Source organism: Sorghum bicolor, chromosome 1 (genome assembly GCF_000003195.3).
Source record: "Sorghum bicolor cultivar BTx623 chromosome 1, Sorghum_bicolor_NCBIv3, whole genome shotgun sequence".
Taxonomy (NCBI): domain Eukaryota; kingdom Viridiplantae; phylum Streptophyta; class Magnoliopsida; order Poales; family Poaceae; genus Sorghum; species Sorghum bicolor.
The window spans coordinates 67,043,094-67,067,589 of NC_012870.2; the positions used below are offsets into that span (position 1 = coordinate 67,043,094).

At 44.4% G+C, this 24,496-nt stretch overlaps 4 protein-coding genes across 8 annotated transcripts; 3 read left to right on the top strand and 1 right to left on the bottom strand.

The window, feature by feature from the left end:
• LOC110433822 (probable inactive receptor kinase At5g58300) lies at positions 1,107-6,195 on the bottom strand. Of its 5 annotated transcripts, none has more exons than XM_021456526.1 (3): positions 5,978-6,195; positions 2,563-3,916; positions 1,107-2,009 (listed from the first exon to the last, which is right to left on the bottom strand). In XM_021456526.1, the coding sequence occupies exons 2-3, from the start codon at positions 3,836-3,838 to the stop codon at positions 1,375-1,377; spliced, it is 1,911 nt and encodes a 636-aa protein (XP_021312201.1). In that variant the 5' UTR covers positions 3,839-3,916; positions 5,978-6,195; the 3' UTR covers positions 1,107-1,374. The 5 variants fall into 5 exon arrangements, with proteins under 5 accessions (XP_021312201.1, XP_021312212.1, XP_021312224.1 ...); XM_021456537.1 differs by lacking the exon at positions 5,978-6,195 and adding an exon at positions 4,402-4,958 and having other exon boundaries at positions 1,136-2,009; XM_021456549.1 differs by lacking the exon at positions 5,978-6,195 and adding an exon at positions 4,265-4,377 and having other exon boundaries at positions 1,136-2,009.
• On the top strand, positions 9,216-13,595 carry LOC110431724 (ABC transporter I family member 6, chloroplastic). The gene is made up of 7 exons (XM_021451160.1): positions 9,216-9,602; positions 9,704-9,754; positions 10,208-10,429; positions 10,801-10,923; positions 11,636-11,812; positions 12,841-12,941; positions 13,146-13,595. Exons 1-6 carry the CDS (start codon positions 9,354-9,356, stop codon positions 12,925-12,927), a joined length of 909 nt encoding a protein of 302 aa, XP_021306835.1. The 5' UTR covers positions 9,216-9,353; the 3' UTR covers positions 12,928-12,941; positions 13,146-13,595.
• LOC8083668 (acid phosphatase 1) lies at positions 13,713-16,430 on the top strand. The gene is made up of 4 exons (XM_002465271.2): positions 13,713-14,816; positions 15,089-15,542; positions 15,638-15,844; positions 16,114-16,430. The coding sequence occupies exons 2-4, from the start codon at positions 15,115-15,117 to the stop codon at positions 16,289-16,291; spliced, it is 813 nt and encodes a 270-aa protein (XP_002465316.2). The 5' UTR covers positions 13,713-14,816; positions 15,089-15,114; the 3' UTR covers positions 16,292-16,430.
• Positions 18,044-19,591, top strand: LOC8082350 (60S ribosomal protein L10). Its single transcript, XM_002465272.2, has 4 exons — positions 18,044-18,154; positions 18,342-18,843; positions 18,953-19,034; positions 19,127-19,591. The coding sequence occupies exons 1-4, from the start codon at positions 18,145-18,147 to the stop codon at positions 19,205-19,207; spliced, it is 675 nt and encodes a 224-aa protein (XP_002465317.1). The 5' UTR covers positions 18,044-18,144; the 3' UTR covers positions 19,208-19,591.

Genomic DNA, 24,496 nt, shown 5'->3' on the forward strand with positions numbered 1-24,496 from the left:
ACGTGGCTTGCCACAAAATTGTGTTTCATCTAGTACCACTCGCAAGGAGATAGACGGCTTTCTTTCGGGCTCAAGTTTATCCCTCGTCCTACATGGCATGCTACAATATCGTTTTCATCGGGCCTTGTTTACTTGTAAAATATTTTGCAAAATGTGAATAGTATCAATTTCGTTTGTATTTGACAAATATTGTCCAATCAAGGACTAACTAGGCTTAAAAGATTCGTCTCGTCAATTCCGACCAAACTGTGTAATTAATTTTTATTTTTGTCTATATTTAATACTTCATGCATACGTCTAATGCATACGTCTAAAGATTCGATGTGACGGGAAATCTGAAAAATTTTATAAATTTTTTTTGGAACTAAACAAGGCCCTAGTACCACTCCCGACTGGAGACATACGGTCATTGTTAGCCTTAGGTTCTGTGGTCGGGAGGAGGATATAACGCTACTGGCTATGGTAGGCGTCACTACTGCTGTAGTCTCCCCAAAGTTGGCTCATGAGTTTCGATGCGCTGCTGCAAGTCTAGGCAATGGGAGTGTGCAGGCAAAGTCTAGCTCATCCTTCTTTGAGAGGAGACATTGTCGTAGCCATGGAGGTGTTTGAGATTGAGAGGAGACATTGTCGTAGCCATGGATGTGTTTGACATTGCTCTACTTCATGCTTTTCAGCTTCGCTCCACATATTTTAGCTCTACACCCGATAGAGGCTCTGGCCCCTCCAGTTTAGTAAAAAAAAAAAAAACCTAAAAAGATCACAAACTCCAGTCTTTTAAGGAATTGCTCCACATGACGTCTGTGGGTGGGCATCAACCGTGTGCACCAATATGGTCATCGGACCAAGCTATTCACTTGTGCCCAGCCTCCCAGCTCGACAAGTCCCGACCTCTCAACGACCGGTCTCCTTTCCTCATGTTAGTGCCATATAGGATGAGCAAGGAACCCACACACACCCCAAAAAAAGGTACTGAAATAGCCACTTTGGAAGTACAGGGGTGGAAATTCAACCCACAAGATAAATCTAAGTTTGAAATGGTCATTTTGATAATTAAGAGTTGAAATTGAACCCAAAACTAGACTGTAAGAACTGAAACGTCCATTTTTGTAATGAAGGACAAAATTAATAGTTGAGAGACGAAAATAGCTATTCCGCCATTGTTTCTTGAACATTCCATTGAACCAAAGTTACGGTAGCATGGTAGGATGAGTAGGCAGACAATGTGTGCACCGGGAATAACGCTACAGCTATATATAACGATACAACGCTGTATGGTCCCAGTGCCTCCTCAGCACCACATACAGGACATCATCAATGATATGGATACACGAATTCTGAATCAGAATCACGGATTAGACTGAAAGATCTAACAATTCAGGCTGACAGAGGACTCGACTCCTTGGGATTGCCAATGGAGGGAGTGCGGCTCTCAGAAGCAGGCCGCCGGAGCTCCTCCATCATCCTGATGACCTCTGCCATTGTTGGACGTCGGTCTGGAGACCACGCCGTGCATGCCATGGCGATATGGAGCATCTGGACCAGTTCGTCTTCTATGTTGGGATACTTCATCAGCTGGACATCAAACACTTCAGCAGTCCACTCCTCGCGGACCACTGAGTGCACCCATCTTGGTAGATCAATGGCGACATCATCCTGACCCTGTGACTGAAGGGGGGCTTTGCCTGTCAGCATCTCCATGAGGAGAACACCAAAACTGTACACGTCAGACTTGTGAGTGAACTTCCTTGATTCAAAGGTCTCTTGAGCCCGGTAACCAGTGCCAACTCGGGAAGTGTTGATTGGAAGGCTCATCAAAGAGCTCAGCCCATAGTCTGAGACATAAGGGTTGCGTTCTTGATCCAGCAGGACATTGGTTGACTTGATATTACCATGTGCGAACTTGGAGCCACCTTCTGAATGAATGTGCTCTATACCGCGTGCTGTACCAAGTATAATCTTCATCCTGGTGTTCCAATCTAATGGGGTCTTCTCACATACGCCCTTAATACCTGTTTGTGATCACTTGGTGAGAAATATTATTAATGGACTACATAAATATTGGCGTGCAATTTATTGATGCAACAATACAAGGACTCCTATTACTCAATAGAAGAAACCTCTGAGAATAAATCCAACAGAAAAGAAAAACATGTATACATAGGCAAAAGGCAATTGTGTATCTCTGCAGGTAAATTAACAGTCACCCAAATCGTGTTTATACACTTGCTACTTGACAAGGATGCTTTTCTTTTGACATGTAACTTTGGCCTTGCTTGGGACTTGTTTGGTAAAAAAAGATTGTTTGGCTCACACCCCATCTGAGGGATGAATTATTGACAGGTCAAATTTACCACTACTGGTTGTTCCAAAAAAAAAAACACTACTGTGTAACATTATCAAAGCATACTTTTATGAAAAATATACTTGTATCATTACCATTTATCCAAACTATATATCTAGACACAATGTTAATAAGCAAAATAGTCACCAGGTACATTTTGCACAGTAAAATAGACTTGTAAACAAGTAGTGAACATGCAATGGTGAAGGTCACTAGCATACCATGCAACAGAGCCGAGAAGCTGCCAGTAGCAATATACTCATAAACAACAAGCTTCTCATCCTTCGAGTAGTAGTAGGCACGAATAGGTGCGATGTTTGCATGTTTACCTACCCTCCCTATGAGCTCCATCTGCTGCTCAAATTCTTTCTTCCCTGCCACAACATCCTTTAGCCTCTTGACTACCACACTAGTGCTATCCTCAAGTATAGCCTTGTAGGCAGTTCCATAGCTCCCTTTTCCAAGAACTTCGGCAGATGCTCTCAATAAATCCTCTAAGTCAAAGTTGTAACTACATCCCTCCAAGAAAACTAACTTGTTCTTATGAGCCATTTGGACACCGCTACTGACATCCTCTTTGCGCTTCTCAATCCTTAAACCATCAGTAACCTTACCGTTGTAACCCACTTCATCTTTCTTCTCCTTCCTCTTTGAAATGCACATAGTGAACATCACAGCAGCTAGCAGTAATATGACAAAGCTCCCAGCGACAGCCGCAATTACCAAGCCATTGCCAGCCTTCTTCTCATGATGTGGCAATTTTGATGGTGAAGGCACTTGCGATGGTGTTGGTGAAGATAGAAAGGAACATTCGGGTAGAGGCGGCCCACACAATCCAGAGTTCCCTAAGAAGGAGCTATTTGAGAAGATTTGGAGAAAGGGAGGAATTGAACCATTCAGTTCATTGTTGCTAAGATTTAGCTGTCTTAGGCTAGGAAGTTTGAGATCAGGAATTGGCCCGGACAGGGAATTTCCTGCTAAATTCAGGATAGATAATTTGGTAAGATTCTGCAAACCTGGTGGGATTTCTCCTGTAAAGGAGTTGTAAGAGAGATCAAGGGTATTAAGGTTTGGGGAGAGAAATGGTGGCAAGTCTCCTGACAGTTCGTTGTGCTGAAGAAATATGGCTTGTAAAGAAGGAAGTGAGGCAACATCGTATGGAAGGCTTCCACTCAAACGGTTAGACCTCAGGCTTAAAACTTGGAGGAACACAAGCCTGCCAAGAGTATTAGCAGGAATAGTACCAATCAAACCAGCACCTGGCACCCTAAGAGCCAATATACGCGATCGATCCGGTGAGCATATCACACCATGCCACGAGCACAGTGGGATATTTTGACTCCAATTCAGCTTGTTGCCACGGTAGACTGCAGAGGCAAAAGCAAGGAGCGCTTGCTTCTCGGAGGCTATATCTGCCATAGCAAACGGAAGTAGTGGCAACAACAGATGTAAACAGAGAAGTAGAGGGAGAGAGCTTCCATGATTCAGATCACCCATAGCTGATATATCGCTGAATCAAGTTGATTAAACGAGCACCAGCATCATCAGTTTAAGATTGAGAAATAATCAAGCTGCCTGCAATGAAAATGAAAAGGTTAGTGCCAAATTTTGAAACTGAAAGTACAACTTAGTAACTCAGTATTTAACTCATCATGATTCTGAAGAAAATATGTGTGTGTTGAGCCCAGCAGAAAGCAAAGTGTGATTGGCTTATGCACAAGCAGCGAAGCATGTGTGCCTGTGACTGAGCTATGGAAGCCACAGTGAGGAAGCACTTACCCCACAAGAGGCTCAGGCCATCAAAATACCAAGGTGCTTTCTAAGGGACAATGTCATCTAAGAATTATAAGAAGCTATCTGTTCCAACTAGTTCAAAATGCTTTTCAATAAAGAAATAAAATAATGGGGGGGAAGTGGTGATACCACGAAATTACTCAGTGTGAACTATAAATTGTGAAGCCTGCTTATCGCCCTTTTAGAGGGCCCTGACAGTCTAGGAGAGAATCACTTTACCGACACTTCCCATTCACTAAACTACTAAAGAGATTCTTCTCTCTTACCTTGAAGCAATGTTAAATCATGGGAATAAAAAAACCAGAGCTAGTCAACACAAAGGACAAGGATTCAACTTCCAAAGAATGGCTAGAAGTTGTGGTAAGAAAGCAATGAAATTTGAAGGCCCAAAATAGTTGAAATGGTAGGGCCAGCATCTAAAGCCGAAAGGAATCCATGAAAGCATAAAAAGAGGAGACAATGAGAGACAGGGGCTAAAGCACAACCACAGTCTTGCCTCAAAGAGAGCATATCACATCATGAATAGCTTTCTTGAATGAAACACCAAATTATGATTAACACAAACATGATTAAACAGAAAATAAGGGATCCCCTAAAAAAGAGTAAACCACATGGTTCAAGATTTTCTTGAATGAAACAATAAAGTAAGCCCTGCAAAAACATAGTCTAAACTCTAGGCCAGAGCATGCTGCTAAGTTAGCCGCAGAAAACAACAAGGTTGAGCTCGCAGGCCAAGGATCAAATGATTGCAGTTTTGGACCAATCATTACTGCCAAATAATAATCAACTCCATTAGAGAGTTGGATAAAAAAACAACTGACAGCATATGCCCATACCCATAGAGGCATAGAGCTTCCCATACACTAGTGCAGCACGAGTAAGGCAGTGACCAGTCAGTGGGCACTACAGAAAAGATACTTATTAAGAGAATACCCCTAAAAAAAGGTGGAAAAAAAGTGGGGCAAACAAAGGCGATTCTGAATTGTGCTTTTGGAAAAAGGGAGCCGGAACCTCCAGCCTAAGTAAAACATGTGCACTAGGGATGGTAGAGCAGTGAGTGTCAAAGGTAAACTTTTACAGGAGAGTAGCCGTGGTGAAACTGTACATGCAACTACTGGACGTACTGGTTTTCAACTTTGCAGGATTGTTTACTGACTACAAGATCTTGGTTAGTGTCCAGTTGTTTAATCTCAACCTAAAAGGTTCACATTTTTTTAAATTCCGGAGAACAATCAAGTACTGCGCAGTCAGTCCTACAGAACCCAATGCTAAAGACATGATTAGCGAGGGGCTCCATGGCTCACGACTTCGCAGCTTTCCAGTCCCCAACAAATGATTATTACCGTATCAGTCATGCAAATTACTACCCTCGGTGTCAAGTTTCTTGTCACTGCTACGCAGCACACAAACAAAACCTACACGCGGTACCCGCATTGTTCGTTTGGCATGGCAGGCTGATAGACGGGTACAGTGAACCGCACCTAATCGGACATAAATGCGCTCAGGGCCGAGTTCAGTAACTGAAGCTCTTCAGGTAGTGGAGGAACGCGACGCCCGTTCTGATTGCAGTGCAGACCCAGCGATAAATAAATCATAAATGCCGCATCAAAAAAAAAAAAAAAATGCAGAGAAGAGGGGAAACACAGATATGACGAAGAATCATATAAGCAAAACGTCACAATTCGAGAACCCTCTTTCTCTCTGTCTCTCTACACGCAAGGGGCGTTCATCAAGAACGTCAACCAGGCATAGAAATGAGCACAGGTAAAAAAAGAGAGAGAGAGAGAGAGACGAAAAGAAGGCTTGAATGGCAAAGGGGGAGGAAGAGCGGCGGCGCAGTACCTCTAGCACGCGGAGAAGGGGATTCCTGAGACGGATGCGGCGCCGGAGCCGCGGCGGAGGCGGACTCACGCGTGTGCCGAGAGAGACTCGCAGTAGATGTGATGCGCTGTGATCAGTATGGAGTAGGGGCCAGGGAGAAGAAGGGAGCGTTTAAAACGAGGAGTGGAGGTGGAGCCGGAGCCTGGCAACCGGCGCCGCGACTGTTGGGTGCGCCACGCTCTTCTCGCTGCCCATGGCGATGGCTCCTCTCTCTTTACCGTTTCACCACCGGATCGTGCGGGCCCCGTCAGTCAAACTCTCACCCGTTTTTCACCACCGGATCGTGCGAGCACCAGGGGATATCATATATCCATACTACCTTCTCTCACCTTCACATCATCATAACGTTCTGTGAGAGCACATTTAAAAAAAATAGTTTTTTTTCTAAATAGTTCACTAAAAATGGCGCCAGCTCCACTGATAGAGTTGTTTATGGAGCTAAAGCCTAAAAAAAACAACTTCACTAATAAGGTGGAGCAGTGTTAAACGGGTCTTAGTTGAATGGAGGGAAATACATAGAATAAGAATACTTGACTAATGCCCAGATCTACCCAACTAAAAATTTTGCGAGAGGTGTTTGGATCCCTATCAGTTAAATTTAGCCAAATAAAATTTAGTTAGCGGATTCAAACATGCCCTAACTGTATTCGTATTATTTAAAAAATAACAACTAATTATACACTAGTAAATATGCACTAATACTAGTTTTTTCATGACAATAATTAACTACAAATAAAATATGTTAATTGGCATACAAAACATGCAGTAATCAACATATTGTTAGCACCTATAAAAATTAAACGTGCCATCTAATTACTAAGCAATAATATAATATACTAACAATTCATAATTATTTATTAATGGCAAAGATTATAAAATATAGATGAGCTCGCGAGACAATTTTTTTTTGTGGCAGGGATATCTAGTATCTGAGAGCAGATATAACTATACCCAACTCGTTCGGAATCAAATACCGCTTGTCCATGAACTGCCATCTCTTGTCAAGGATATTCATCAATCCAAACACACCTTACATGTCACGTGAGCATCCATTAAAAAAGGGACAAAACAAAGGGTTGCATGCAGTCTATGAAAAAAAGTCCCTTCATACGAGTTAATACTATAAAAAAAATTCTTAGATACTGTTTAGAACGTATGAATTTCAGGAGATCATACATAAGTCTAATTTTATAGAAAAAATAGAAATATAATTTTTTTTTGCGTTTCAAATAGACCCTTACACTATGTACCATCTCTCCCTTGTAAAATTGTGGTATGAACATAATTTTTATGGTATATGTTAATTGGTACTCATAGATATCAAGGTTTAGTGGTACGATGAAATATATATTGCCATCAATTTCCCTGCATCAGCACGATGGTGGATTTTTATTTATTATTATTACTATTATTATTACTATTATTATTATTATTATTGGTAACATGAATGTATCTAGGAATTCATGCAGTCACATTGAACCCTCTAGTGCATAGCTCTGTTCTTGAGGGCACAACTATAAATATGTGGAAATTGTTATATCTCTAGCTAAAGATGTAGCTAACCTATATACGTATCTGTTACATTTCTCAGCTTTTCCGTCTAATGGATAAAAAATCTGACGGACATAGATAAGCAAAATGTGTTGATAGATATATAGAAATTCCTGCCTATACATCGAACAATGGGCTGCTGATTCTGTTTTTCGGTGTGAACAATGTGCGTCCAGGTTTTCTGGGTTTCTTACTCGCTAAGATTTTTGCTGCATCGTCGTCAGAAAAGAAAAGGGCTAACTAAAGGCGCGGAGGAGAAGAAAAGAGCAGAGCAGGAGTGTGAAAGGGTACCAAACCAAATGATCCATGAACCCACATATCCGCATGAATCATGATGGAGGTCCAGCAGCAATTGCGGGAGGGCAGAGGAGATCAATAATGATGGCATAATGCCCCAGCCCCAGCCCCCCATGCATTGCAGTTGCAGCTTTGCAATGGCATTAGGGCTGCTTGTCTGAATCGATCCATAGCTCGCGTATGTGCTAGAACCACCTGACCAGACCGGACCGGCGCTTACAAGAACCGGCGGCCACCTGTGTATCCGGAGCCGGTAGCAATTGCATTTCCTGTTCTGAATCCCAGTTGTAATCATGTGCCGGACGTGCGCTTGGAACTGCCACTCTCGTGCCTGATCTTGCATTCCTGATCTGAATGATCTCGGCCTGTCTGGAATCCAAATGCAACTTTGAAGCCATGGCTGAAAATATTGTTGGCTGATTTGTTGTGAGCTGACTATCGGGCAATAGTTCAGCCTGCGACAAATGAGACCAAGCACGATCTGGAGACTAGCAGCAGAGGCGGAAGTCAGTTAGCACCGTTTAGCATTTTCATTGCTCTTCACTCCTGCTTTGTGGCAGCAAGCAGGTTCAGACTTGAGAAAGAGAACAAAAGAGCGCAAGCTACTAGTAGGATGCAATGCAAAGGGCCAAACCGCCAAAGGCCTATACTATCCTCCGAGAAGAGATGGCCTCCGGGCTCCGGCCAATCTTCGCGCGCATCGAAACGCCGAAGAGCACCGGCGCGCAGTACCACGACTACTGAAGATCCCCTGCTGTGCCATCGCTGATGCTGACAAAGCACATGAAACGAGGCTTATTCCGTCCGTCTTCGCCGGCGTCGTTGCCCAGCGCCGACCGGACCGCGAGAGGTCGCTCTCTCCATCTGCTGCGGCAGCGACGGCAGGTGGGTGCGGCCGCGGGCACGCCGGAGCAGGACGGGACCGTAAACGCTCGCTCAAGTCGTGGCAGCGGCGGATTCGTTGACATGCTCTGCTGACTGCTGCGTGTTGGCGTGGACGAGGCAAGATTTCGAGGGCGCTCGTCTGCACGACCTGCCTGCCCGGTGCACACAGGCACACAGAGCCTGTCCCCGGCACCACGGAGGAATGGGAATATGGCATCGGCGTCGCCATCCCCGTCTATGGCTGTGTTGGCTGGCGCCTGGCAGAGACGCAGAGTGGCACTGTGGCAGTGGCAGGCACGAGCTCAGACCTCAGACTCTCTGGGCTCGCTTCTGCTGTCGTTGGAACGCGCGCGCGTGTAGTACTCGTTGTGTTAGTGCGACATGGGCCGGCCTATTGGACGTGAAAATCAGGCCCACAAAACGCCACTCGAGCACACCGTGAGTGGCTTCGACAAAATAGCCCAGCCCGCCTACCGTACAGTGTCGTCCGGTCCGCCGTCCCGTCCCCGTCAACCGTCATCCGAGGGACCGTCGTCATCCGAAGCCGCGCCGCGACGAGCGAAGAAGGAAGGAAGCGGCGCGCCTGCTGCCTCGCCTTCCTCCCATGGCGCCGCCGCTCGCCGCCGTCTCATTGACGTCGCCCCTGTTCTCTCCTTCCTCATCCCGCCCCCTCCGCCGCCGCCATGCGCCTCCTCCTTCTGTCTCCTTCCAAACGCGGGGACGCTCGCCCGCGGCGGCGCCAGCCGAGTCCTCCGGCAGCCCGCTTCTCGAGGTGCGCGGGCTCACCGCATCCGTGAAGGAGACTGGGCAGCAGATCCTCGCCGGCGTCGACCTCACCATCCGCGAGGGCGAGGTTCGCGTGGGCAGCTCATGGGCCGGCTTGTTTGTATTTCTTAATTAGAGCTGCAAGGGATTGACTGATGCTAGTTTTATGCCTGTGTTTGATTGTTATAGATTCATGCGATTATGGGGAAGAACGGCTCCGGCAAGAGCACCCTCACAAAAGTAAGGAGCTTCTGTTTGATGCACATATTTCTTCATGTTATAATTGGAACCTTTGAGTCGATTGAAAAATAGGACAATTTTCTGTGGGCACGTGTTTATGTCGGTTTTTAGTATCCTTCTGTTGGAAATGTAACGGAGACACTATTTTGCTAACCAAGTGTAATCTAATTTTGTTCATTCTAGCTTTCTCTATGTTAGACACCAGTCGTAGGGGTAGCCTACTGCACTAAAATTTTTGCTTCGTTAAGAAATTTCTGCTCTAGGCAGAATGATTCACTTTCAGTAAAATAGTTCAGGCTCCATCCTATTGGTTCATTAAGCTAGTCGTGTATATACCTTTCTAAAGTTTATTATCAGTAAATGACCTATATACAAATTGTAAAAAAAAAAGTGACCATGCTCTTTGCTCTGGTACCTGCGCTTTAAATTGAGGCTTTCACCTTTGCCTTGCAGGTTCTTGTTGGCCATCCGCATTATGAGGTAACTGGAGGTACCATTCTCTTCAAGGGTCAGGACCTGGTTGACATGGAGCCAGAGGACAGATCTCTAGCAGGCCTTTTTATGAGTTTCCAAGCACCTATTGAGATTCCTGGAGTCAGCAATTTTGATTTTCTGCTCATGGCAGTCAATGCTCGCAGAGAAAAGAGTGGTCTACCAGCATTGGGGCCCCTTGAGGTGAGCTTCGCACTTATATGTGCCATGATATACTATAAATTTTCACAAGAGATAAATATTAAACTTTTTTAAATATAATTACATCCCAATGATCTTTAGTACCGATGTATTATATAAAGAGGCAGGAAAGGGATGAACAATGTCAGAAGTTGTTTTGTTTTGGTTCATTTCGTTATGTGTTTCAAATGGAGCTTTCCTTGCCATATGGATCTCTAGCATTATGGTTCTCTCCTTTTGTTTTTTGTTTCAAATGTCTAGTAATATAAAACTTTGTAAGCATTTTCTAGATTGATCTGTTCTTATCATTATTTATTAATTATGAGTTACTTATAGTGGCATTGATTCTGACACATCTTCGCTTTCTCTTGCAGTTTTACTCAGTTGTATCGCCCAAAGTTGATGCCTTGAAGATGGACCCAAAGTTCCTTGATCGCAATGTGAATGAAGGTTTTAGCGGCGGTGAAAGGAAGCGTAATGAGATATTGCAACTTTCAGTAAGATTCATGATTATTCTTTTTTCTGTCTTGATATCACTATGAATTTATTCATGATTATTCTTTTCTGTCTTGATATCACTATGAATTTGCATGACATCTTGGTTTATATGCCAATGAATATTACATTTCAGTGGTTGTGATTTGTGAACTAAGACAAAGCAGTACATTTTTTTTTTAAAAAATCTACTACAGGTATGATGTTTTAAAACATCTCAAGGGTTAATCATATAGGACTGTAGGGAAATATGTTTCTTGGCTCGCAGCCTTGCATGCACTTATTTCTGTTATGTCTATTTAGTTGGATTTTTTTCCTGCCTGAAATGGCTGATCTGTATGCAGACCTTTCGAACTTGTTTTCACCCCATGCATTTTTTTAAAGCTGTGTGTATTACATGAATTGTACATTCGATACCATGAGTATATTCAGTTATGCTTGTATTTGATTTACTAGGTCTTTCTTTTCCCAATGAGGATCATATTTGAAAACAGTTATCTGTTCCCTTATTTGCTCATATTTTGTTGTTTTTGAGGCTTGTTAAGTATATTGTGTCCATGTGCTTGATAAAGTTTCCATACATTTGTGTAAGAACAATTTATTAGTTTGATAGACATTTCAACTAGGCTTCATAATTCGTCTTGTCTGTCTATTTGTGCACATCACCAATATATTTCCATGTCTGATTCAGGGTGTTTGTTTATTTTAAATTAGGTCATTGGAGCAGATTTAGCGCTTCTGGATGAAATAGATTCAGGATTAGATGTTGATGCACTTGAAGATGTTGCTAATGCAGTGAATGGGCTTTTGACACCCCAAAACTCTGTTATGATGATTACACACTACCAACGTCTTTTGGATCTCATTAAGCCCAGCTATGTTCACATCATGGTAAGCCGCAATATGTTTGTTTAGATGTGTAATAAATATAGGTTCACTTTAGTTGTTTGTCCCATATTTCCTCATCCTATGGAGATTTGCATCTTGGTTTCTATGCCATATGCCAATGAATATTACATACACTTCAGTATGAATATTACTTTGTTTACACTTAAAGAGTTAACCTATCTGTTTAGGTGTGTTTAATCTGGCTGCTCCTGTATGTTTGTTCCTATGGCATTTCTTGCAAATTTATAACTATTTGACCATTACATCTATTTGTGCATCATTATAGAGTAGTTCCATAGAAAAGGATGCACTTGTGGTCCCTATTTTTACAATGTTAGTTAGGGATAAGGTGGTGAAGAGCTCAGTAATTGTTGTTTATCCCATGTCTCCTCTTCCCACGGAGTAGAGGGTGAATCCTGAATCAGTTGCATTTAAGATGTTATGATATTCATTGAGATGCAATATGGTTATTTCATCTACTACCTCAATTCATGCGTGTAAGTTTAAGGCAGTTTGTATCTTGAGTATTTATAAAGGACACCCTTCAGATGTTTGTGAACCTACTCCCTCTGTTCTTTTTCGTTTGATGTTCCATACTTTGCACGCTTCTTTTTAAATAAATTCACTAGATGTCCCTTGCCAATGCCATCTCATTAAATTTGTATGTTTGTTTACATCCCCCTTGCCTTGTGACCAATTAACACTGATACCGAGTCTTATAAATTATATCACACAATGAATGCAGTTATTTCAGAAAGATGTAGGTATTTCTCTTCCTAAATACCAGATGGAAAAAGAAGACTTGTACAAAACAACTAAGGAAGGATGTAACTTTAAACAAATTTTAACAGGGAACATTGATGAGTCCACTCATATGACCTCCACAATAACCTTGTTGGTGCCTTTGTAGTTCCTTTATTTCCAAATGTCAGAATTTGAGAGCACTGTTTTAAGTATTTGGGTGCTTTCTAACTTAGAAAACTGAAGCGTTCATGCTGTTTCTGATAATTCTTCTGATTGGTTACTTCCAGGAAAATGGCAAGATAATCAAGACAGGTGACAGTTCTATTGCCACACAAATTAATGAAGGTGGCTTTAAATCAATTGCCCTTGTATAGCGTGAAAGTAGCAGGTTGTGTTTTGTTCCCTGTACCTTTTCTTTTTATTTTGTGAAAATATTCTCGGTTTTCTGACTGAAGTTGAACTACGCACTTGCATGGTAACAGTACCAATGATTTCTCCTAATAAAAGAAATAAAATGATTAAAAGGAATATGTTTAGATTGGTGTGTGCAAAAGTAAATGATGTTGAGTTGAGCACTATACACTTATTGCAGGTCAAATAACTGAAATGGCTTGTTGGGCTTGTTCACCAGCCACTAGCCTACTTGCCAGAACAGAGTGCCTACTGCTTGGGGTTTACACTACTACTGCTTTCAGGGGTAGCACATACTGAATTCAGTAAAAATTTCGAGTTACCCGGTTCGACCAGGCATGTCTTTTGAAGGTGGGGAGCTGGATACACCACCTCCTCTCTGTAAGCATCTTTGGATCAAGATATATTGATACAAGTAGTCATACATAGGGATAGCATATCGTGCGTGCATACAAGGTCCAAATTTTGTACGTTTGAATATTACTTGTTTCCTCAGGCCTCTGGCAATCAAGACTGGTGCTGCATGCTACTTTTGTAACATTTTTTTAGCACTGTCACAGATGTTCAGACCTGGAAAGCAATTCAGTTGTCTCCAAACCGTTATATAGCATTCGAAATTTGAAACTTGTCATTACTGTGGTTCGTTCTTCAACATGCCTGTATGTTCTGCGACACGCATATGGACAATGGGAGGATTAGACGAGTACATAGTGTGCAAAAAGCTGCATTTTGAACAAGTGACGACTCCACTAATGGTATCGGCAGGTAGGTGCTGCATTCTGTTATTCCATTACAGTTGGCCTGTGTCCCGAAGAATATGATTCATTCACTAGTTGGGATTGGTGGAGCATGCTGAAGTTTCTTATGAGCATTCCACACACAGATCTCTTCTACACTTTATTTATCCGTGCACCACTAACGGTGAGTGGCTACGGACTTGTAGCCTTCCCTGTTACAATTGCCAAGTGCTAACATCGTCCAATAATAATCGAATCTCTTTGAGGTGGCGGCTTTCTTGCCGCTTAGTATGTAAGCATCGATCAGGTTGGCGTTGACTCTTGCACACTGGTCCAGTTCAATATAAAATGTAGCATAGAGCATGGCAACTCATTTCAGCATTGACCTATTCCTTTTGGCGCAATCATAAGGTGAATTCATGAAAGGCAAAACTGAAAGTAGTCAACATCGCTATCTGCCCACGTCTGCAGGCAACCATTTTGTAACTCTTTGTGTGTGTTTGTTTCCCGCGTGTGAATCAATTTGTTTTCATATGAATTTTTTCAAAGGTTAAGTTCTTGCACATTGTTCATGCCGTTTCTAGGAGGTTCAACCTCTACAAAAACGTTTTGCCCCGCTGCGACTGTTGATTGGAGGAGGCACAGCTGCCGCACAGGCAATAGTTGCCTACTACTCTATCGGCGGAAAAGGAGCCGCCGGTAGCCAAGGTCGCCATCGCACGATCGCAGGCTGCAGCGGCGGCGCGGTTGGGTCCACGTGGCGCGCACCAGGGGCGCTGGCGGTGCAAATGGGGGCATCATCCTGAGGTGGCCGTGGCCAGTGGCGTCACTCTCCGTCACCGAGAGAAACGAAACCTAATCCTGAATCCGGTCGCATTCGGGGAATGTCTTCCGGCCTCCCGCTAATTCCATGGCGTAATCATGCTTTTGCATTAGCAGCAGCTTGCTTCCGCATTGGCCAGTGACGCTTGCTTTCGCATTGGGCGGTGACTCTGACTCAAGCCATTGCCATCGTCCTCAACTCACTATAAAAACCCATGCACTGAGTGTTACCTGGACACCAGCCTGAGCCTGGTCTCTGTCTCTGTTCTTGCCTGCCGCATTGGCGCATCCAGGTAGTCGTAGCTCTATCTCACATAGCCTTTTTTTTTTAATCTTCTTTTGACTCAGGCTTGTTTCTATCCTTCTTTAAGTCTTTGCGTTGGTCCTGCAACGGATTGTGATGGTGACATGAAATGAAATGAAATTAATCTCACTGTCTGTTCACGAACGTGTTACTCTGTCATCAGAGAAAAACGTTGCCAAGCATGAACGGCCACTTTTGAGCTGAATTCGTTTGATATCTGACCTCTCTCACTGCCAGCTTATATATGAATAATGCCTGCAGGCTGCAGTGGCTGCGGTACGTCGGACATGCTGACAAGCGGCATCGCTCCAATGGCGTCGCGCACGATCGCCCCGTGGCGGCAGGTCATGATGCTCCTGGCTCTGCTGCCGCACCTGTTCCTGAGCGCCCCCGCCGTCGTCGTCGCGAGGCAGTGGCAGTGCCTATGGCCGGGCCAGGCGCCCGACGACGCTGGGTGCCTGAGCTGGCGCGTCATGGTGGAGGCCAACAACGCCCGCGGGTGGCGCACGGTGCCCGCGCAGTGCGTCGGGTACGTGAACGGGTACATGACCCGGGGCCAGTACCAGCGGGACCTGGCCGGCGTCATGGAGCAGGCGTCCGCCTACGCCGACGAGATCGCCGCCGACGCCGACGCCGACGGCCTCGACGCCTGGGTGTTCGACATCGACGACACCTGCCTCTCCAACCTGCTCTACTACGAGGCCAAGCAGTTCGGGTACGCGCACGGCATGGCTCGACCTCTCGATCCACTGTTCGCTATAGCTCCCCTCTGCGTGCCGTTCTCTGTTTACCAGCTGACCTGTGGCTCAGGGCGTACGACCCGTCGGCGTTCAAGGCTTGGGCGAGCAGGGAGGCGTGCCCGGGGATACGTCCGGTGCTTGGGCTGTTCACGACGCTGCTGGACAAGGGCTTCAAGGTCTTCCTCCTCTCCGGGAGGGACGAGGAGACCCTGGGCTCGTGCACGGCGGCCAACTTGGAGGCAGAAGGGTTCTCCGGGTACGAGAGGCTCATCATGAGGTGGTGCATCAAGCAACTTCACTTCCACTTGCAGGTTCTATCTTCTTAGTACTAGCCGACGAGCGTAAACCACGTAGTGCGCCGTCGGTGACGTGGACGGCTAGCTGAACATTCAGAGATTCACTGACAATAGGAAAAGGCCGTTGGACGGTCCTCCTTTCACGAGCAGCAAGTCATGTCACGATCTCTACCTCCCAAATTGCCACCAGGAACGTCATCCAGATCATGTGAAATTGCGTTCTGACGTGACGTGTCGTGGCTGCTTGCAGGACTCCGGAGTACCGAGGGCAGAGCTCGTCGATCTTCAAGTCGGCGATTCGGAGGCAGCTCGTGGACGAAGGCTACAGGATCCGCGGCAACGTCGGGGACCAGTGGAGCGACCTGCAGGGCGACAGCGCCGGCGACCGCGTGTTCAAGATACCCAACCCCATGTACTTTGTCCCCTGAAGCAAGGACGAGCATACAGACTACTCCCATGTAGGGAAGTGTCAGAGCGATCTGTAAACGAGTGGCCAATGTGGAATAAGCACAGGCCGTAAAGCATATATAAATATAAAGAAGAAGAACATTGCTTCTTCTGCTTCGACACCCGAATTTGTGTTTGTATCAAAACAAAGTAAAACAACTGAACAATCATTTCGCGTCGCAGAGAGCCAGAAATGCAGCTGGGCTTGCTCCCTGACGAAGCAGTAAGCAAATTCGTCTAACCGCTTGCCGCAAGCAGGTCGCGCCGGCAGGCCGGCAGGCACGGCGCACGGCCACGGGAACAGTTCAGACAAGCAGACCGGCCGAGCAGCTGGAACCTGCAAGCAGGCGTCACCCGTGTCGTGGCGACAACCGCCGCCTCGCTTGCCCACCAATTTTTTTTTTTTTTTTTTTTTTGAGAGGAAGGTAGACTTTTATTAATTCATAATGTTTTGAGGTACATGCAAAATTTCTGGACGCCCAAGGAGCCATAAATATCTCCCTGGTGCCAATTTACAAACACCTTTAGCAAGAGCATGGGCCTCACAATTTGATTCTCTACCTTCATGCTTAAAAACTACTTCCTGAAACAAAGTGCTTCTAGCTTTAATTTCCTTCAACACTGAGGAATAAGCACACAAACTTTGCTTCTGAAGATTCAAAATCACTTCCAAGCAATCTGAAGCTATTACACACTTACGCACCCCAATGTCCATGGCCAAAGAAATTGCTTCATTACAAGCCAAAGCTTCCAAAGATGACGGATCAGTTAAACCATCAATGACCATAGCACTTGCAGCCACATAATTCCCTACATTATCTCGACACACCACACTAACAGTCCCCTTATCTTCAGCTCGTGCCACCGCAGCATCAACATTGAACTTCACGAAAGCTTCAGGTGGAGGTATCCATTTGGGAGCTGATTTCTTGTTTCTTGTTGACTTGGTCATATCAATGTCCTCAATCAAACCAGCCAGTTTGAGATCATCAAGATATTTTGTAATAAAGCTGAATATTGATAATGGGCTTTGAAATATACCCTCATGTAATGCCATTCTTCGTGCCCTCCAGATTGCCCAACATATGATTAGAAGTTTCTGAAATTCTTTTGCCGACAAAGTTTCCTGCATAAAAAACAACCACATCTTTGGATTATTAATCTCAGTTGCAGCAATATGGTCAATGAGATCCTCATCTACTAGAGTCCAAACACATCTTGACATTGTACAATAGAAAAGAGCATGGCGCCACGAGTCAATAATAGCACCACATAACTTGCATCCACTATGTTCACTCATTGACCTTTCTTTAAGAACTTCACCGGTACTTAAAGAATTATGGGCCAATCTCCAAGCAAAGATATGAATTTTTGATGGTACCTTGACCTTCCAGAATAATTTCCATCTTTTTTTAGCTCCTTCAGTGTCCGAGCTCTCTACTTTGCCATCAAGTTAGTCATTCGGCTCGGCCTCATGGAGCAGTCAAAACCAAAACCACGACGACGGCCCAACGCGTCTCCACACGGCTCCATGCTCAGCCCACGACGACCGAAGCAAAGCCGGGCGAGGCGTCAGCGTCACGGCCTACGATTCGAACGAACGAATCCCAGCCAGCCCAAACGCAAGCTCCGCCGATTGGCCGCCCGGCGCCACGCGTTCCCGGCGAACCAGAACCTTCCCGCACTTGGCCTCCCCGCCGCCGCGGGCTGCCGGTCTTCCTCTCCCTATATATCCACCACCTGGCCTCCTCTTCTCCCGCACGCTCCGGAGTCCGGACACAAGGCTCTCGAACCCACCAGCCAGTTCACCACTTGTCACGTCCAACTTTCCGCCATGGGCAGGAGTAAGCACCCAATTCCTTCAACCAGCCACTTTTCGTCGTCCGCCATTTTTCCTCTCTAGCCGCCCCTGGAAATCAATCACGAGCTACCCCTACTTACTGCACACGATCGAATGATCGATCGTACGTGCACGCAGCTGAATGTCTTTGTACTAATAGTAAAGATATAAACGCTGGATCATCGTTGCAGGGCCTGCGCGTTGCTACCGTCAGATCAAGAACAAGCCGTACCCGAAGTCGCGCTACTGCCGGGGCGTCCCGGACCCGAAGATCCGCATCTTCGACGTGGGGCAGAAGAAGCGCGGCGTGGACGAGTTCCCGCTGTGCGTGCACCTGGTGAGCTGGGAGAAGGAGAACGTGTCGAGCGAGGCGCTGGAGGCGGCCCGGATCGCGTGCAACAAGTACATGGCGAAGCACGCGGGCAAGGACGCGTTCCACCTCCGCGTGCGCGCGCACCCGTTCCACGTCCTCCGCATCAACAAGATGCTCTCCTGCGCGGGCGCCGACCGCCTGCAGACCGGGATGCGCGGCGCCTTCGGCAAGCCCACGGGGACGTGCGCGCGCGTCGCCATCGGCCAGGTGCTGCTCTCCGTGCGCTGCCGGGACGCGCACGCGCCGCAGGCGCACGAGGCGCTGCGCAGGGCCAAGTTCAAGTTCCCCGGACGCCAGCGGATCATCACCAGCGGCAAGTGGTACGTACGTGTTTGTTTTTGTTTTTGGAGGGAGGGATCAGAGCGTGGTGCATTTTGCTTTATATGTACTGCTCGATCTCAGGCTTTGATATGCATATGTATGTTTCAGGGGGTTCACCAAGTTCTCTCGCGCGGAGTACCTGAGGCTCAAGAGCGAGGGACGTGTAGTCCCCGATGGATCCAATGCAAAGGTAACAGCAGCAAAACTACACAGCTTGGCTTGGCACCTTTTCTGCCTCGCGTGATTGATTTACGATTCATGGGTCTCACTTGCTCTGCGCAGCTGCTCACTTGGCACGGGTCTCTTGCTAATCGCCAGCACGGCAGAGCGGTGTATCCACCCTCTGTCGCAGGATCCGCTTAGAGAGATCCACCATCCGTCGCAGGATCTGCATTGGTCAGACGGCTGGGACGTGTGCCAGCCCTTGAGGTCTTCGAGAGGTCTGATGAGGACATGCAGACGCAGTACACCGGGACGACTCCGGGAGTTGCTCTGTATATAATACACGCACGTCTTACGTCTACCTGGCGTATATGTATGTATATCGGGTGCTTCTGACGGAGATGCAGTGTTTGTACTAGTGCTATATATGTGTTTAATTTACTTGGAGCTGTCCAGGCCGGTTTACCGTACCTATATATGGAGCACTTCGTCAATAAATAAAGGTGCATTGTTATATACGGTGCGCCGTGGATTATTCGATGTGTATCGTTATATATATACAGTACTCTTTTGCCGATCTTAAAACTGTGACGCTGAAACGGTTCTTAATTAGAGGTGCCCTGTCTTTTATTAACCGCATTCTGCATTCAGATTAAAAAAAACATTACAAATGATTTCACGGATGCATTTGTCTTTGAAAATCAATTTCTAGTCATGGTTAGTGTTTTCAACCATTTCCTACAAATAAATCTATTTTCAGCTGTAACACCAACCATCAATTAGAAATCAATTTTCTGCCACACCTGAAAGCTGTTTTGAGAGAGCTTTTTTGTCTTTAGTACAAAGTGTAGCTTTTAGGACCATTTGGATCCTTTCATCTGGAGAAATTACTTAATAAAATACTATTTGGCTTGAATTTTGACATTACATCACTTTTCAAGTTTACATATGACACTACCGGAATCCGGCTCTTTGCCGAGTGTCTATTGGTTTGCCGAGTGTTTTTTTTTCGGGCACTCGGTAAAGAGCTTCTTTGCCGAGTGCTAAAAATAAAACACTCGGCAAAGAAAAACACTCGGAAAAGATGGTTCTTTGCCGAGTGTAAAAAAAACACTCGGCAAAGAAGGTCTTTGCAGAGTGTTTTTTTTGACACTCGGCAAAGAACCATCTTTTCCGAGTGTTTTTTTTACACTCGGCAAAGACCCTCTTTGCCGAGTGCCAAAAAAAACACTCGGCAAAGAAAATTTTAAATAAAATTTTGAAGCCCTAAATAAATTCAAATCAAAAAGTTTTGAACTACAAAGTTGTATAACTTCTGAAGATCTACAATCTTTATTTTGGTCATTTCTTCATTTGACAAAGTAAAAATAAATTTGTTCACAAATTTTACATCTCTCTTATAGTTCCTAGAACTACAAGAAAGATATATAAGACTTATGAAAAATAATAGAATTACCGTGTGAGATGAGCAAATGATCAAACAACCAAAATAAACTTTATAGATTTTGACAAGTTATGAAATTTTATGGTTGACAATTTTTTCATTTGAGTTTATCTTGTCATTCAAAACTGCGTTTTTATTTGAAAATTTTTAAATTTGATTTTTTGAAATTACCTCGGATGAAAAAATTGACTAAATAAACTTTGTAGGTCTCGAAAAGTTATGAAACTTTGTAGTTGATAACTTTTTGATTTGAAACAATGTTGTCATGCAAAAACTACGTTTAAATTTCTCAAATTTGAAATTCAAATTTTGTAAACAGCCTCGGATGGAGAAACTTTCTAAATGAAAATTATAGATCTTAAAAAGTTATGAAACTTTGTAGTTGACAACTTTTTGATTTGAAATCGTTTAGAGGCTCAAATAATCAATTTACATGGTATTTAGTATCATATATGAAAAATCGAAACATAATATAATCACAATTGATGGTTTAGCGCAGCTTGAGATTTCGAATCCTGCTGCTGGCGCATATGCTAATTTTGTGGGAAAATAGTAAAAAAGAAAGATGGAGGCTGTAGTGGCCGATGCTGGCTGATGGCTGTCCTCCCCCAAATAAAAATTTTTTCCCCTATTTTTCGGATTTTTTTTTATTTTTATCTTTGCCGAGTGTCGGCACTCGGTAAAGTCTTTGCCGAGTGCCCGATAAAAAACACTCGGCAAAGACCCCTTTGCCGATCAGAATTTTGCCGTGTGCTCTTTGCCGAGTGTGGCACTCGGCAAAGGCTTTACCGAGTGTATTTAGGCCTTTGCCGAGTGTCAGAGACACTCAGCAAAGCATGTGTCTCCCGTAGTGTGAGCCAATCTCCGGCGCGAGTGGTGACTTCGTCAATCTCGAGATTTACCGGTCCAACTCGGTTCTTTGGAGGTGCTCATAGGGTAGGGTGTGTGTGCGTGCGTTCATAGGGATGAGTGGCTCGTGTATATGCGCATCTGCGTCTATAAACAAAAAAATCATAAGATGAGAGATGAAAATTGATTATATAGGTCACCATTCTATGTTTCTACTTTGTAACTTATAACATGTTCTTCAACTCGCTCCCCTACAGTGAAAATGCAACAAATAGTACACTCTATAGCTAAGAATAATATACAAATATAATCCACATATAACCGTATTAGCTTAACTGTATGTGTCTAAATTATGATTATTAAAATAAATTCAATTTAAGGATCCAAATAGGGTTTAGAGTTTTTGTTAGCTTGAAGGATATACCCTATTTGGAGGAGCTTCTAGCTTTTCAAGCTTTCATAAGAAGCAAAAACTTTCAAAAACTCCCATAAATATAGCCTAAAAGTATTTAGATTAAGATTAGGACATACCATGTTGGAAACATTGTGATGTAGTGACGGTCTAAACTACAAAGGCCTTGAGGCCAATGTCACTTTAGCTATGAAATGCAAATGTCCTACTAGAAGATAATGAACATGTGCATGTCCTAATTCTCTTACCTAGTTTTGCTCGAAAAAAGATTGTTCCTCTCCATTTTACGTTGTCTCTAACAGCTCATGCAAAAGCGAGAGTCAAACACAAAATAGGGCATGCACAGTAAAAAAAACATCTTTCCAACGGACGACACAAATGAAGCATGCATTTTGGGTAGGAGGCAAACCAGGAGGCATATTTGCGTCGTCTTTCTCCATGACACAAAATCCATGGTGCCATCGTGGTGGGCCCGTACGAGGAGCATCGAGGTGGAGTGGCCTGTGCAGCCAAGAGAGCTCGCCGTGGGGGCACATTCGGAGCTGCCAGCCTTGGTTGCCCCACCGGATCTGGATACACTCCCTCGCCGCGTGGGGGGCGGAGGTGCTCGCCTAGCACTCGCCGAATTTCACAAGGGAGAGAGCAGCCACGGGGCAGGGCCGCTGGAGGGAAGGAGGTGCTCGCCGCCATGCAGAGGAGGAAGCTCACTGGCCTCGTAGGGGAGGGAGCATCCGTGGGGTGAGGTCGTTGGCGCTCCTGCTCGCTCGACCAAGCAGCGGTGAAGCTCCCGCACGCCTCTCCTACGTGGCGAGAGCCTGGGGCAGGTACATGACGAGAGCAAGACGCGACCGGCAGGGCAAGGTGGGTCTACCGCAAGGAGCGGCTGGAGCGGCCGGTAGTTTGGGTGCTCTGCTTTTGCGTTCGCGTTGTTGGAGAATAAAGGCTTTGGGTGCGTGACCCTTTCCTTATCCGTGACCCAAAACCTAGAATACGTCTCGTGTTTGCCTCTATGTTGTTGGAGATATTCTTAGTTTTGGAAAGTGCCACCTTGGCATGGCTTTCTAGGAGGCCAGGTGTGGCGCGGGGAGCCCCCACTGGCCACTGACCACTTCCTACCTTAGGAGCTAAAAGCCACTGGCCCAGCCACCGACTCGTCCAACTCTTTTCCATCTCATGTTTTCTCAATCTCTCTCATCCCTTGCAATTCTAGTAATAGTTCATTCTAGAAACACTTGATCTCTTTTATCACTTGCAATTCTAGTAATATTGGTTCGTTCCGGAAATGCATGATCTAATGGTAACATGAAGTGAGGACATGTGTTGAAGATTCAAGGGTTCAAAATGGCATGTGGTCAAGTGACTGAAAGATCAAGATTAGTATGCCACTTATACATGGTTAACAAATCCTCCTTGAAGTTTAAACCGAGCAATGGAATACATAATCTAGAAGACTAGAACCTCTGGGTTCAAATTTAAGTCAATCTAGAAGTTCTAACCCTAACCTAGAATTGCTAAAACATAGAGTAGAAAATAAATTAAGCTACGACTATGGAATTCTAGCTAGATCCACAAGTTACCTTAAGTTCCAAATGATGTTTAGAGTCCCTTTTGATGCAGTACATATGGACACAAATAAACTTACTTAACACATTAAGGCTCCTAGTTCGGGGTTTGGTGATTGGTGAACACGAGGACATGTGGTTAACTTTTGTTTTAAAGGGTTAATGACAAAGAGCTTGTTATATTGAGGCCACTTTGTTTTTTTGTTCTAGTGATTGGATTTGATATATGGCGCAAGGCTATTCGGGGAGGCTAAGTAGAGTAAGTGCAAATTTTGTGTTTGCGAACACTTACTACCTCCAACAATCGTCACCATTTGTCCTTTGGGTAGCGCTAGAGATAAAAAGTTCTATACCTATTTTTAGTCTTCTCCAACAACAAGACCTAAAAGACAACACTCTCTGCAAATGGGTCTCGAGGAGAGAGGATACCCAAATTTGGGTTACGCTTCTCCAGATACCCAAAATGGGTTTTCTGTATGGGTACTCTGTTGGAGGCTATAGGTATTGTGTTGGAGATCCATTTTAGATTTGAGTTCCCAAATGAGTCTCCTGTTGGAGACAGCCTTAGTGTTATGACTTCTGTTTATCTTTGCTCGCACAATTATGGGAGGAGGGGGTGTCAAAACTAATAGCTTGATTGAAATTAGAGTTAAGAGCATCTTGATGTACTTTATCCTGTAATATAGTGCATTTTAAGAATTTTAGACAAATTAAGAGAGAACATAAAAGATATATATACCCTACTGTATTTTCTAATTAGATGCTATTATCAACATGACTAATGGTGATTGGTTGATAAATGAAAAATGTTTAATGCAAAATTGGTTTTTGTCTTCTAGAATACATTATATATTTGAGGATAATTTTTGAATGCTAGAATACACTGTATTACATGACAAAGGGAATACACATGAGTAAAATTGATCAAAAGTGGCTACAATAGATACAAAATACTTCATTCATCTAAAAAAAATGTAATTCTCCCTGAGTGAATACTCCCTTCATTCCATTTTTATCTGGCACATGTTAAAATGACACAGACTTTTATTCCATCGATTTACTTTATATAAATATATAACTATTGGATAGTACAATTTCTTATAAATCTAATCATATAAAGTTTGTATTGTAATATTTAAAAATTATTAGCCTAATTATTGATTAATTTTTAAAAGATTAAATCTTGATATTCATGTGCGCTGGATAAAATAAAACGGGGATAC